General features: G+C 35.5%; 1 protein-coding gene across 1 annotated transcript in view; it reads left to right on the forward strand.

The window, feature by feature from the left end:
• The window catches only part of LOC126470113 (aminoacylase-1A), a 119,850-nt gene extending 105,018 nt beyond the window's left edge, over positions 1-14,832 (forward strand). The window contains exons 6-8 of the mRNA XM_050097718.1: positions 5,490-5,719; positions 8,042-8,102; positions 13,656-14,832. Coding sequence (XP_049953675.1) covers positions 5,490-5,719; positions 8,042-8,102; positions 13,656-13,811 — 447 coding nt within the window. The 3' untranslated portion in view covers positions 13,812-14,832. The remainder of the gene's footprint in view (positions 1-5,489; positions 5,720-8,041; positions 8,103-13,655) is intronic.
• The last annotated feature ends 716 nt before the right edge of the window (positions 14,833-15,548 follow it).

Below are 15,548 nucleotides of genomic sequence, written 5' to 3' on the forward strand. Positions count from 1 at the left end.
CATGATGCTCCCTATTTGGTCAGGATTATTTGTTGCTAAGAGATCAGATATGTTTTCGCAACTATTTACACTTCGATGTGGCTCCTGAACTAGTTGTTCAAATAAATTTTCTGTGAAGGCATTCAGTAAGATTTCGAACGACGATTTATGCCTACCACCGACTTTATACATGTATTCTCTCCAACATATTGAGGATAGATTGAAATCACCATCAGCTTTAATGGTATGAGTTATGTACCTATTTGAAGTGACACTTAGATTTGCTTTGAGCTGTTCAGCAAGTGTATCATCCAATACGGGTCGAGGAGGAGGAGGAGGAGGAGGAGGAGGAGGAGGGGGCGGGTCGGCAAAAGAAACCAATTATTCATTTGTTCTGGTTGTAAAGTATAAGCTCTGCCCAAGATAAATCACAGGAACTGTCTGCTTAAGTTTCACTACCAGATAAACTACTTCTGACAGCAATAAACACTCTATCACCGACGGTATTTAATCTGTCATTTCTGAGCTGTGTTGTTACATCCTTTCTAAAAATTTCTATTGAACTGTTTCCGACTTCAACCAGCTTTGCGTGGCTATAACAATTTGAGATTCAGTGCTCTCTATAAGCACTTGGAGCTCTGGTTCTTTTCCAACACAGCTACGACAGTTTACGACTGCAATACTGATTGTGTACCGTCTTTCTGTGTTCGTCCTGCACTGTTCGAAATTAAAGTCCTTCCTGCACTTCCCTGAGACTCTCTAACCTAAAAAGCCGCTCAGTCCCCTCCACCTAGACCCCACTTCCCGTGCAGCCACTTCCTGCATATAGTGGACTTCTGTCCTGTTTAGTGGAACCCAGAAACCGCCCATCCTATGGCACAAGTCAAGGAATCTGCAACCTACACGGTCACTGAACCGCCTGAGCCTCTGATTCAGACCCTGCACTCGGCTCTGTCCCAAAGGACCACAAGACTTTACTTCTACAGCTTGCCACCAGAAACCAGAGAGGATCTCTTCCAATCCAAAGCGACACACATCGTTAGTGCTAACATTAGCTACCATCTGCAGTTGGCTGCACTCTGTGCTCTTTATGGCATCTGGAAGCAATCATTCCACATCTGTAATTGCTCCTTTCAGTATGTGCACAGAGTTCCCATTGGATTCCTTCCCCTCCTTTGTAGCCATATCCCAAAGAGGCCCCATTATGTGTCTAACATTGGAGCTCCTAACTGCCATTAATCTCATTCCCCATCAGTGGTAAGACCTTACAGGCCGAGAGGATTCCTCTGGAACAGGGCGAGCAACTTCATCTGGCTCACGGATTCTGTCAGCCACAGACGGCGCCCAAAACCAGTTCGTCAGACGAACCAGGAAGGCCCTCCGATTGGCCCCTCGGAAAATCTTTCTCTGCCGGCCACAAATTGGAATGACCTACCACTCGACCATGGATAAGGGATCAACATCAAAGCCTGAGGCGGCCACTCTAGTCCTTTGGATTGCCCATCTGGCCCCCCACCATCAAGCCCATTGGCAGCAGCCTCAAGCTGTGTGACCAAAGCCAACATTGCCTGGAGTTATGAGCAAAGGGTGACTAACTCAGTTCACATCTGATCACAGCAATCACAGTTCCTATCCATACTAAAGATGGCCTGATAAAGACACACAGACACAGAGAGAGAGAGAGAGAGAGAGAGAGAGAGAGAGAGAGAGAGAGAGAGAGAGACGTAAAGTAAGTTGCTTTTTATGAGAGTTTGTGTCAAGTCACAGTACATCTATATCTACATCTACATAGATACTCCGCAAGCCACCATAAAGGGCGTGGCGGATGGTACCCTGCATCACTACTTGTCATTTCCTCTCCTGTTCCACTTGCAGTCAAGGTGAAGGAAAAACAACTGTCTGTATGCCTCTGTATGAGCCCTAATTTCTTGTAACTTATCTTTGTAGTCCTTACGCTCGATGTAAGTCGGCAGCAGTAGACTCATTTGGCAGTCAGCTTCAAATGCCAGTTCTCTAAATTCCTTTAATAGTGTTTCCTGAAAAGAACACTGTCTTTCCTCCAGGAATTCCTATTTGAATTCTCAAAGCATTTCTGTATCACTTAAGTTTTGTTTGAAAATCTGATGAGCTGCTACTAGTATCAGAGTTATCACTCGACTGGTGGAGCTAACTACCACAAGTGGATCTTGAAACACAAATCACAGGCGTGATGCAAACAGCAGTTCTATGAACTATACAGCTAAGGAAGTGTGGAACTGTGTCTGATAAATACACAAACATGTATGAAATATAGGGACTGATGCTAAATAACACTAACAAAATTTAAAATAAACCACTTGTTACGAGAAGCTGTGTCAACTCGCACTGCTCTGATTAGCGGCGGCTGCTGCTGCTGCCGCTGCTGTTATGAAAGTTATTGCTCAACTAGGGGCTGTAACCACTACACGTGACTCCTGAAACACAAAACAAAAGTCTGGTGCAATGCAAACAGTGGTTCTGTGCACACTAATGTGTGTATGTTGCTAATAATATCAAATAATGCGCGCAGAACTACAATCTGACTTCTGTACAAATTCAGTACAGTAATGCGAGCATTGTAAATAAGCGTTCTAAAATGATTTTTCTGTTTTTTGATGTATGGCTACAATAACATAACAATTACCATATGCACCTGAGTGTATTGAACATTTACATGTGTTATGACAAGAAGTTTATTACATTTTAAATGAAAATTGTTAAATTTTTTTACTTGTTCCACATCCATTATGACCATTTCACATAGTATAAGTGGAAGGTGCACAGCATATTTTTTTTTTTTTTTTGTTGTTGTAAATATTTATTGTGTATTCTTGTTTTTGTGATGCAATCTGGATCCTGGAAAATCTTATTATGGATCTGTTGGAATGAGAAGTACATCTAATCTAATCAAAGTGATGTTGAAAAGGAACTCTTTACTAATTAGAGGAAAACTGCTTTAGAATATACTCTTACTTCTCCTTTCAAGCTCAACTTTTATACGTATATATGTTGATATACTATCTTAAAAAGTGTGTGTTCTTCCTCTTTCACCATTTATGAACACTGTGAGCATCTGTACCGTTGTCATTTGACAATTTAGAGTTTCTCTGAACAATTATCTCCAAACCAATTTCATTAATAATATTAAATAATTTATCACCTATGCCTATTAGCTTTTCCACTTGATCAACATTATCACACTCATAAATAAACAGGGAAATTTTAAAAAAATCCCAGTTTAAACAAGGCTCTATCATCTAAACTACACAATGTATCAAAATGGAAATTTATTTTGCTTGAAATGAGTTTTTGGGATTTTATCTCTTACCTTTATCTTAAGCCTCTTAACAGTTTGAAGGCTTGAGTTAATGTTTTCCAGATCCAGTTTTATACTGTCACCTGTGGGAATTAATGTTAATTAGTTCTATAACAGTTGTTTTTGTCTTGTTTTTAAAACATTCCTCACTTTTATCATTGTAAACAATGCTCTAGTATGCATTCTACATTTCTTTTGCTTGGAATCATTTAGCCCAATGGGTCAGTCATCTGAAACGTCTGAAGTGGACCTTATGGGACATAGAACAGGTAGCTGAAATACATAAAAGCATTGATGTAAATTTTTTGGAGGTTTATATTGATGATTAAGCAGTATTATGACTGGGCAGTCACAAGGAACTACATTAAACAAATAATCAGGACTCTGCAGAAAAGCATATCAGTAACCTACACTTGGAGTGTTAACTAATTTTGTGAAGTATCACACTGGTCTTTATAGCAAAAGTAAGATACAGCAGTTAATGTCTGCATGAGGATAGTACATTGTTTTTGACATAGTTTGACTTTATCCTGCTGTTTGTTACAAACTAAAGTGATTTGTGATCTGTTTCATGCTTTATCTGATAGTACCTATAGGTAAGCACATCACATAAAATATCTGGCATTTCCTTTATTCTTGTGTATATATATTTTAATGCATAAGCATTCAATTCACTATGTTAAACATATCAGAGGATGTGGTTCTTAACAAATACTAAATTTCCACAACATTTATTCAGAGTAATATATTGCTCATGTAATTCGTAATTTATACATAATAACAGTGTAATGAATAATATAAAACTACAATAATGTTTGTGAAAAATTATATCTCCAGTAAAAAGATCGCTTAAACATTGTCACATTCAATTAAAGCTGACTTTAATATCTATGTTGGATAGTGTGCTTCTACATGGTTAATATCCAAGTTCAAAATGTAGCATTAGTGGTTACTGGAGGATAATGATGGACTAGTTACCAAATAGACAAATCCATACACATTAAATGGGAGATATGTCAGGGAAGTAAGCAAGCCACAGAAGCAGTGGTACTTATCACTCTTGAAAGAAAGCCTGCTTATTGCTTGCCAGATTTTCATGTGCATTATTGTGCTAGCTGGATCACAATCAGGACATTTAGTGAAATTTCAGAATTTTCTTTACAATTGGTCGTATCAGAGTGTACAGCAATTAAAGTTTTGTACAGTTCACATACATGAACACAAGGTCTTTCCAGTTATGAAAAGTTTTTATAATGATTGATTTATGACTCCTTCAGTTGAGCAGGAGTAATTACATTTTAGTCAAATTTTTAGCACTGTCCTATAAATATAACTGTTCTGAATGAATTGTGTGTGACACTTTGTTGAAAATTATTATGCTTGAAAATTTGTAACTACTACAATACATATAATCTCATTTCTGTGTGCAACTTTGAGATGCAGTTCTATAGGAGCAGTAGATCCAAGCCTTGTAGCTCATGTTTGCAGTTTGCATCTGGTGATTTGATACCAGGAACTTGGTAGTTGGAAGACATTAGGGGGAAATGGCAGGGAGTGATTAGTTTCTGGATGTCAGTGGGCTAGTGGCTTTAGTAGAGTAAAACATTGGAGAGACTACCAGTATAGATTTTGAGAAATTTGGTACAAGAGCAAATATGTTTACCACAAATACATTGGTTGCAAAAAAAGGTATGTGTTTTTGGCAGTCAGACTGAATCAACCCATTCAAAGGAAATGTCACAGTCTGAAATGTGTCACCCACATATATTCATGATAAATGTATCTAAAAAGGTTACTGTGGTGTGAAATGCAGATCAAACACTATGATAAAATTGAGGTTTTGAATAGTTTTGTAGAAGCTGCAGAAACTTTTTATTTGGTACAATAAAAATTCACATTCAGATTTAATGGGTGCAATAAACAAATGGTGACACAGAATTTATGTAACACTGTAAAAACCTGTAAATCTGAAGAGTTTAAGTCGGTAAGAAGTATATTTGGTCTAGTTTAAATTTAAGTGTTTACAGCAAATGGAAAAGGTGCTAAATAGATGATTGTGATAAAATGAATGTACAGAATATTAAAGAATACATTCTTAAGACATTGTTATGCACCAAGTTTCTTGTAACACTTGTTATGGTGTATCCCATTTTTACCTAATGTGTTTGTGTGACAGGGAGGAGTTCAGTCAAATGTTGTCCCACCTGAGTTGACAGTAGTGTTTGATGTAAGATTGGCTCTTGATGTTGCACATACAGAGTTTGAAGAAATGGTTAACAAGTGGTGTAGAGAGGCAGGAGAAGGAATATATGTGGAGTATGAACAAAAATGTCCACTAGTTGATGCAACAAAACTGGACAATACAAATCCATGGTGGTTGGCATTCAAAGCTGAATGTGACAAAATGTGAGTATGTGACATGACAATAAGTCAGTATCAATTTTATTAACAAAATGTTCTAGAGAAAATGTTTGAGAAACACATTCATAATATTTGAAAATTATAGAAGAGTTCTTATTTTATTAACAAGCAACATCTGCATATTAAAAACTCAAAACTGAAGTTCTACATTTATTGCATGTACATTTACTTATTAATCTGGAAATTCAACATGGAATTATTATTGATATCAAGTGCATTTATTTTTGTAGTATTGCAAAGAGACTGTAATTGCAAACTAGAATAAATTTTTGAAAAAGAAAAAAAAAAAATACCTGTACTTAGATATCACAAACGAGTTTTTGATTATATTTCACTTGCGTATAGATAATATGAAACAGTTCTCATAGGTAAAAGTGTAACTTTGAATTTAGAAAGGAGCAGCACATGTATTGATTTCTTTATCTAGCCATAGATTACTTCACTTTTTTTTTAAATTTATGTGTATGATCTACATATCATACATCTAAAACTTGGTTAGTCTTGGAAAGGGGTATGTTTGGAAAACTAAGAGTTCCTGCATTAGGGACTGCCCAGTATTGCCACCCTTCTGCTGCCATAAACGCTGGGAATATTTGGGCGACCACCTGTTGGTCATGATGGTGGAATGTTTTATGCCACAAAAGTATGCTTTACCCTAGGGCTAATTATCTGGATTGTGAGGATAATGTAAATTTCTGTAACAAAACCTAAGTTAAAGGTGAGGTGTGCTCTGACGAGGATGGTGGTTTTGTATGGAGGGGGGGCTGTATAGGAAAATCAGTCATTGTTGGGTAACTTCTGGGGTTGGCCCTGTTTGATGCACATCAGTTCCATTAGGCTTAGATATGCATAGCTATGTATAAATTCAGTGTCTTCATTAATTTGCTGTGAATATCAAATACAAAAACAATACCAGCAGTTCAGATTGTATTTTGGACTGTAACAGAGCCTAAAAATTCAGAAGTAATGTTTAAAACTAATTATGTTGTTGTGCTATGCTGATGAGGAGATTGGAATCTGAGAAGTTTAATTAGTAGTAAGTAACCTAGTCAGGATCAGATATAAAGATGTAATAAAAGCTCCAATATAAATGTCAGGCAGATACCTGGAGACAGCAGCAAGCAACTGCATTTTTAGTAGACAAATTGATATTGTCATATGACGACAGAACAAGTGTTATAAACAGTTGCACCACCCACACAAAATACAGAAGAAATTTAAGCACTCTTGAATCAGACTTTTAAAGAGAATACTATCAATATAAAACAGAACCTCTATAACAGAAATCATTCTACAGTTATCAGATTTACTGGCAGTAACAAAGATAAAAGTGACATGAATACTGCAACATAAGGATATTTTATACAATGTAGCATAGTGAATGATAAGTATGCACAGTATTGTTAGAATGCTGATAAATAATATATTTACTGTAAAAGTAGTGTAGTTGACTTACTAGTGCTGTAATTTTGGTAAATGAAGCAAAAATTACTTTTAGTAGGTATTTGTAACAGTTCTTTGGAGTCTTAAAAGAAACAGATTAAAGTACTTCCTACTAAAATTTTCTGAATGATGTCATACATACCATGATAACAGCCAACAATATCAAAGACTTTGGCTGTTATTATTATAGTAGGAAAGTTTGTTTTTTTTGGTGAGTGGTCTTTATTCCCAAAATATTTACACTCTACCACAACTTTCCTACTATAGCAATAACAGCTCAAATTTGTGGAATTGTTAACTATAAAATTTTAGCAAAGGAGCTAGGATTGTAGGAAACAGCAAAGAAAAGGTTCTAATAAATCTGAAATTAAAAAGGACACAGAAAACAAAAACCTCAAATAAGAAATACCATGAAAAATCACTTTCATCAAATCCAAAATGCAGTAAAATGTGTGTTCCTCAGTGTATTGTTATGACCAGTGTTGTTCTTTGTGAAAATCAGTGATTTTTCAGAAAACATTAAAAGGAAAATATTTCTTTGCTGGTGATATTAACATTTCACTCACATTTAGAAGATGTGAATGCATGTTGGTTTGAAAAAATATTTCATGAATTTGTGTATAAAATTGTAAGCTCCATTGTTTCGTGTGCATTTGGATTTCAAAATATTTCTTTTTTTTTTCTCTCTCTGTATTAAGGGATCTACTTGAATTTACCCTTCTGATTGTCATCCTTATGATCAATCTGGCATCAAAGTACTCATATTTGGAGTTAAATAAACATTACCATTAAATTTAGTTGAGTGCTGTTTAGTTCTTGTCTTTAGCATAATTTGCATTTACTGTGTGGTTCTATTTATTTCAGGAACCTCAAATTGGTGCCACAAATATTTCCTGCAGCCACAGACAGCCGATATATTAGAGGGGTAAATAAGTAAAATTCTGTTATGCATTGACTGCTTATTATGCAGGATAACATTTCCATTAATCAGATATATTCTTAAACAGAATGTTACCAAATACTTCAAGTACTCAAGTGTACTCTATTAATGAGAGTGTTTTGTTTTGCTAGGTTGATAATTTGTATATAGTGGTAAGCAAAGACAGTCACCATTCTGCTGAAGGCTCTCAAAAATTAAGTTTCTGGAAGGAGAGGATGTTTAGAATCATGTCTAACCAAAGTTAGTGCAAGAAATGATGCCCAACAGTAATCTGAAAGTTCACAAAGCTACAAGAATTTGACTTGACAAGAATTATCTATTTTATTTTTCAGTCTGTTTTCAGTTATTGTTCCTAACTATACCTGTCTGGAAGAGAAACTTGCATATACCTTTACAGGCAATACACCATTTACTGTTCCAGCTGCTCATGTTTTATTAGTTGAACATACTTGTAGGTAACAGGACGTACACTCTAAATCTACAGTGGTGTTTCGTGCCACTGTAAGAGTTCAAATCACAAGACTCTGAATTAAACATATTATATTTTTTAAAGCAAAACAGAACAATCAAAGATGTACCAGTTAAAATCAGTTTAATACTGGTAGTGACCACAGACTGGTGAAAGTGAAACTAGACTAACATCCAACAAGAAAGAAGGAAACTAATATAAGTGAAAATAAGAAATTATAAGCATGGTTAATTTAAGTGAAAAAGGAAGATAATTCCAAAACTCTCTTCAGATGAGATTCAAACAGTCGGCATAAGAAAAACTAGTTGAAACGATAATGAAAACAACAAGAGGAATAGAGGGACCAATGAAATTTACTAAGCTACCAGGGAAGTTTATAGCTAGGACAAGATGTGAAAGTTTAAATAAGTGTTGGCATGACAGAATACTCAGAACTGTGTAAGTGTACAAGGAAGAAAATAAAAACAGATATAAAAAGATAAAACAAATATGCCATAAAATTAGCACTAGAGAACAAAAGGGGCTGGAAAAAAGTTAAAGCTTTTGACTGGTAAAAAAAGAATAGAAATTATTACTCATAAAGGGTGCATAACTGATCAGGAATAATCCTTCTACACAAAAAGCAAGTATTCATGATTTCAAGAATTACCAGCCCATCATTCCACTTGACTGAGTGAGGAGGTGCAGTAGTTATCACACTGGACTTGCATTCGGGAGGATGGCAGGTAAATCCACCTCCAGCCATCCAGATTTATCTTTATGTGACTTTCCTAAATTGCTCTGTGCAAACACTGGAATGATTCCTTCAAAATGGCAGGGTGAATTGCCTTCCTCATCCTTAACATAAGTCAGAACCTGTGCTCCACCTCTAATGACCTCATTGTTGATGGCACATTAAACCCTAGTTTTCCTTTCTTCCTTCCATCAGTTTACTCCCTTTTATCTACAAAGTTTTGACTAAAGTCTTGATAAATTGCATCAATGCTATTGTGGAAATATACAAACTGTAGAACAAGTTGGATGCCACACTGAGTATAACAATTGATTATATACTGATTTGATTGCTCACATTCAGTTGGCCCCTCTACGAACAGTGGAAGTCGACTGACTTTGTGCTGCTCCAGAATGTGTACAATCACTGCCAACATTTGCTACGTACCAGTATTGTGCGCCGTAACATGGAGCAATTGTGAATATACTGTTGATTTGGGGTGCTGTTGCACATAGTGATTTTTAATATTATTTACAAAAATGAGTGAAGAGGCTGTACCTGCTCCAGCTAGTGACACACTATTAACTTTCATGTCACTTCTGCAATGCATTAACCTGTTACACATTCATTCCTTTTATAGGCTGTAAGCTGGGTGCTCTGGGAGAAGGTGGCAGGGTTTGTTTTAGCAGCCAATGTTATGAGGCGATCCCAGTCTTCTGCTCCCAGCATCCTCAGGGCCCGAGTAAAAGTGTGCGATCACCCTGCATGAGGTAGTTAGTTGAACCAATGAATATGAAATATCACTATGCATAGCCTTTATAGACGTTGAAAAGGTTTTTGATTCTGTCAGCCACACTGCAATTATGCATGCTCTGGCTGAACAGAATGTAGCCATGAAGTACACAAACATTGTATGTAACATCCGTGATATCATTTGAAGAGGAGTAAAGCAGAGTGATCCTATATCCCCAAAACTATATATAGCTGCCCTTGAGAAAGCTATGACACAAAGTTTTTAGAAAGAAAGGGGAATGAAAATGAATGGGAAAAGATTCACTGACTTTAGATTTGCAGACGATACAGTAGTCCTAGCTAACAATACAATGAAACTGCAATTGTCTATAAAGGATTTATCAGATAGTTGTGAAAAAGAAGGCCTTAAGATAAATCTGTCTAAATCAAATACTATGCACAACAAGTGGGTAACTACAAGACAAATAATAACAAACCAGAACTATTTAAAAAAAGGTTAGTTAATGTTTATCTGAACAGTTAATTGATGGCCAAGAAGAGATGTAAGAAACACAATTGTTTCCATATGTAATATGCAATTTAAAAAAAGGTGGTTTTTGAACAGTGTGTTCTTCCAATAATAACATAGAGCTATGAAATTGGAATTTAAATGAGTTTTTGAAAAGTGAACTATGAGCAGATGAGGGAGCTAGGGAAAGGAAATTCCTAGATCTCACTAACAAGATTTGGAAAAGAAATGAAGACATAAGATCAATAACAGGAGTTCTCACAACTATATGATAAATCTGTTATAGAGGAGTGTAGTTGTCTTGTGATGCTGGCTAGGACTACTGTATCATCCACAAATCTAGTGACTTTTTTCCCCATATATTGTAATTCTTTTGACTTTTCAAATAACTTTGGTCATAGCTTTCTCAAGGATAGCTAGGACAGCTATAGTTTTGGTGTTGCAAGATCACCCTGCTTTACCGCTCTTTGAATTAGTAATTCACTTTTGTATTTTTCTATGCAGATAAAAGCCACTGAGATATCATATATGCAGAAAGTGTAAAGGCTCTAAAATGGAAAAGGAAATGGACAGGACATATCACATGAAGAAATGATGGAAGATGGGCAAAAGCAGAACTAGAGTGGAGCCCCAGAGAAAGAAAAAGATCACAAGGCAGGCCACCTGACCATTGGAATGACAAACTGAAGAAAGTCACAGTGGACACACAGTGGACAGTAGGAGAAAGAGGCTTGGAAACAGAAGGAAAAAAAAAAACTGCTGAAGTACCTGAACAATAAATAAATAGCTTCAGTTTTATCACTGCCTGTAGTGTGTCCAGAGATTATGATTCTGTATGAGTCTGTTTAAAATATCCAGATAAAACCATTTAAATCTGGAATGTTGGTACATTATGTAAAGATAAATAATATCTCATGCAAATGTGTAGAAAGACGTAAATAAGAATAAATTATTTTATAATTTTGCAAACAATGTTACTGAAGATTTTGTTTATCTTGATCCATTTCGCTTCAATAATTTTAACATTTTGAAAGTCAGAAAAATGTTTGTCTAAAATTCTTTAGTGCAAACTTGTCTTTCCAAACTCCACTACCTGAAGACCATATAATTGAAGGAAGTCATGGTTCCTCTATTAGTAATGAAGTTGACTGTAGAAGACAACAAATCATCAGTTGTTGTATTATGGGTTGTACTTACCTTTATTTACATGGATGTTATGAAAAGTCATGTTGTTCCACTGCTTTCAAAGATATGGTTTGGTTTTCTTCAAGGCACCGAAAAATGTCTGTTGTCACAGTATTGTCATGACAGTAGTAGTCATTCTACTAGACAAATTAAAACAGCAGCTCATTATACATTCAGTTGGTGCATTCAGTGCAATTTTGCAAACTATTGCTGTCCTTCCTTTATTTGAAAGTGAGAAGCTGCCCTGTTGGTAAATAAGCATGTTGCTTGTGCAAAGTATGCTCTAGTTTCTGTGAAAAATTGCAATTCACTGCCATTAAAATGAACTTCTTCCTTTGCATTTGAAACAATGAGAAAAAAAACACCATCAGAAACATTCATGTACCAGTAACAGAATATATATCATCTGCATATGTTCTTCAATCGAAGGTTTCCCATTTGGAAAAAGTCATCTAAGGCTGCTAGTGTGTAAAATGTCTTGTGAACTTAGTAGACAGATGAGACTGGCACCTTTTATTTTTCACATGTCAGTCTTTGTTTTTTTATCTTGAGTGGTAGTTTGTTTTACCATGTAATCATGTTTTGAATATTTGCTCACATTTCTGTTTCATGCTTAATTTGTAAATTACTGACAATGACAACTCACTCTTGAGAGAGCACTCTCATATGTATGTAACACCAAATATTACAGAACACCTGTCTATTAAATTAATAAGAGAAGCTGTTATAACGTCAAGTTTAACACATATATTTCAGAATGACACAACACATATAAGTCACAGAGTAAGTTGACAAGCAAGACGTGTGTACACGTTAGCATTCGAATGAGCACTGAGTCCCAGTCTAGCGGCCGCTGCTCGGCTGGCCGCTTAGGTGGCGCAGCTGCTGCATGGCTGGCAGACAGCGCCGCACGTAGAGGACGCACGTAATTGTGTGGCGGCGCTTTAAATGATCGGCGAGTCACAACAGAAGCTCCAGAATCTTTCAGACATGCAACGTGAATAGTAAAACATTTTGCAGTTGGCAGAATGCAAACTTTGACTTATAGTTTCGTATCCCCAAGTCTACAGTAACTACACCATAATGATGATATTGTAATTGTGACTTTCTTGTGTGTCACAGATCACCAGAAAGCTTTAAACACTGATAAGTCATTACCTTATAGTTAATTGTGATAAACTGTACTCGTACGAATTACTTTTTGGGAAATCCTAAATGTGCTGATGTTTTCAAACATCATTTATTCATAGGATGTAAGTTGTAATATAAAACACGCCAAACACAGGCTTCACAAAAGCCAATATGGTTTCTCCCAGGTTCTTCACCCAAAGTATATTTTTGAAAAAAGCGGAGCCAGTGCCTCTCATAACATACCTGTAAATAAAGGCACATTTGGGTTTTATGTTCTGATTGTCATCGATGTCTCAGCAACTGCAGGGCCAATTTCTTCTTGATTATTCTTGTTCATACAATACATGGTGGGATCACTTCTGTAAGAGTAGCGCTATAGAATTTCATTCTAGTCCTACAGAAAGTGGTGGATTAGTTCTTTTCATTGGCCACAATAAATGGTCAGATCACAGTAAATCTATTGAGAAGTTAGAGGTCCTGTATAAGAACTGGTCATTGAATGTATACATACTTCTTTCCATAAATGAAACCTGGAATGTGCCACCTGATGTAACTCGAGTGACTGCTTCACATGAATTCCAAAATAAGCTGCCGGTTGATCAGAGTCAATTACTAGTCAGTTAAACTGAGAGAAATCATTTGCCTGTGTTGCTGTTATTTATGAGAGAATTTTCTATTTGTACTTCTGATATTAATCATATTTGATAAATGTAAAACTGAAAGTGGGCTATGATTATTACTTATCTTAATAACCACATTGATTTTAATGTAACTTTTCAGATTGGCTTACCAGCTTTGGGATTTTCTCCAATGAATCATACACCAGTACTTCTGCATGATCATGATGAATACCTCAATGAGAGCATTTTCCTGAAAGGTATTGAGATATATGAGAACATAATACCTGCTCTGGCAAATCTGTCAGATCCTCAGTAATGTATTTATGTAACTTACTGGGATATTTAAAAAGATATTTACACCAATGATTTCACTAAAACGAAGTATTAATATGTGAAAACTGATATATATCTCCTCCTCTATGCTGTTAAGTAATCATGTAGTCAAGATTTAATATTATTTACTGAGGTGATTTTTAAAGCAAGGTTTCAATTGAGAATTAATAAATATAAACAATTTGTGTGAGGGAGAGTAGTATCAGTTTCTGATGAGAAAATTCATACTTGTCTTTTTAAAATGAAAATAAACATTGTTACTGATTGTTATCTGTTAAATTGTTCCCTCTTCAATGTGTCAACATTTCTAAAATGTAATCATTGTGAGGTCTGTCTTGGTATCATAATTCCCAAACAATTGTCACTTCATGGACATGAAATTTTTGTTTTGCTTCATCCTTAAAAACAAATGACCTTCTTGTTTCCTCATTGCATTAATACTGGTCTTAAAGACACAGTGGGATACACAAAATAGTTAACTACTTAAGTTTTAGGACAGGATTTGTCTTGATCAAAATAAATGTATATACACATTTTAGTTGTGTAAACTGTCTAAAGAGCAACTTCTTTCACATGCATCATTAGGTCACTTTAAGAATAAAATTGCTTCCACATGGTCACAAAACAGAAACAGCTAAAAGTTAAGCAGCTACTTCTAATGTTTGGCATTCTGCATGCACAAAGTACGTGACAATGATATGGTAACTGTAATCAAGTTACTTTCTAGAAAGAAAAGATGACTTTCTCAATGTGTGCAATTTGTGAAAGCAATAGTTAGCTTAAATAGTAGGCTTAACAATATTGTTGCATGGTAGAAGATAAACATGATTGTTTTTAGATATTTTTATTTTACTTTTGTATATTAACCTCATATACTGAAACCTATGTAGAGTGTTGTTTGTTAAAACACAGAGTGGTTGTTCTAATTAAAAATGTAACAATAACCAGTAATTATATTTGTACAAAATATCAAATTAAGTATGTATAAGAATTATCCACAATGTACTTGCATGAAAATGATATCGTAAATAAACTGATAAATATCTTGTTACATAAGAAACTTATTATGCAGCACAACGTGGTGGTTTAAAAACAGAAACACGAGAGGGGGACAAATATTATGACATTAAGAATATCCTTGAAATTATTTCACTCACTAAACCTATTTCTTAAGTATGTCAGAATGTTACAGTAGGTCAAAGATGAGAAAAAAAAATGGTGCAGAATAAATTGAAATGAAGAATATTAATGAATGTAGTGCACAGGTTCACAAGTGACATAGCTTTCTGTATTGAGAATCAGTAAACAATTGAGTAGTCTTTTTTTCTTCATTATTCCAGAGCATGTAAAGTAAGGGACAAATCTTTTCTAGTGATGGAAGCTCAGCCAGAAGGGATTGTGGTGCTGTTACAAAAATGCAAGAACCCATAAAATTCATGATTTTTGCCATCTTTGGCTATATAAGCTGTTTACTCATGACCATCACTGCAGGAACAGTACTACTAGTGTCAAAATGTGGAAAGTCACACTTACACAATTTCAATACATATTACTATCCACAAACACAGGACATCAACCTGTCAAAAGCACTAAAGGTGAAAAATCTGTATTGACAGGGTAAAGATTAGGATAGTGGTGGGGTCCTTGTACCATGAGTGTTCACAGCAGATGAAATAGTTTAATACAGCTAGACTCATCTCTGACATTCTAACAACAACAA

The sequence above is a fragment of the Schistocerca serialis genome, chromosome 3 (genome assembly GCF_023864345.2).
Source record: "Schistocerca serialis cubense isolate TAMUIC-IGC-003099 chromosome 3, iqSchSeri2.2, whole genome shotgun sequence".
Lineage (NCBI taxonomy): Eukaryota > Metazoa > Arthropoda > Insecta > Orthoptera > Acrididae > Schistocerca > Schistocerca serialis.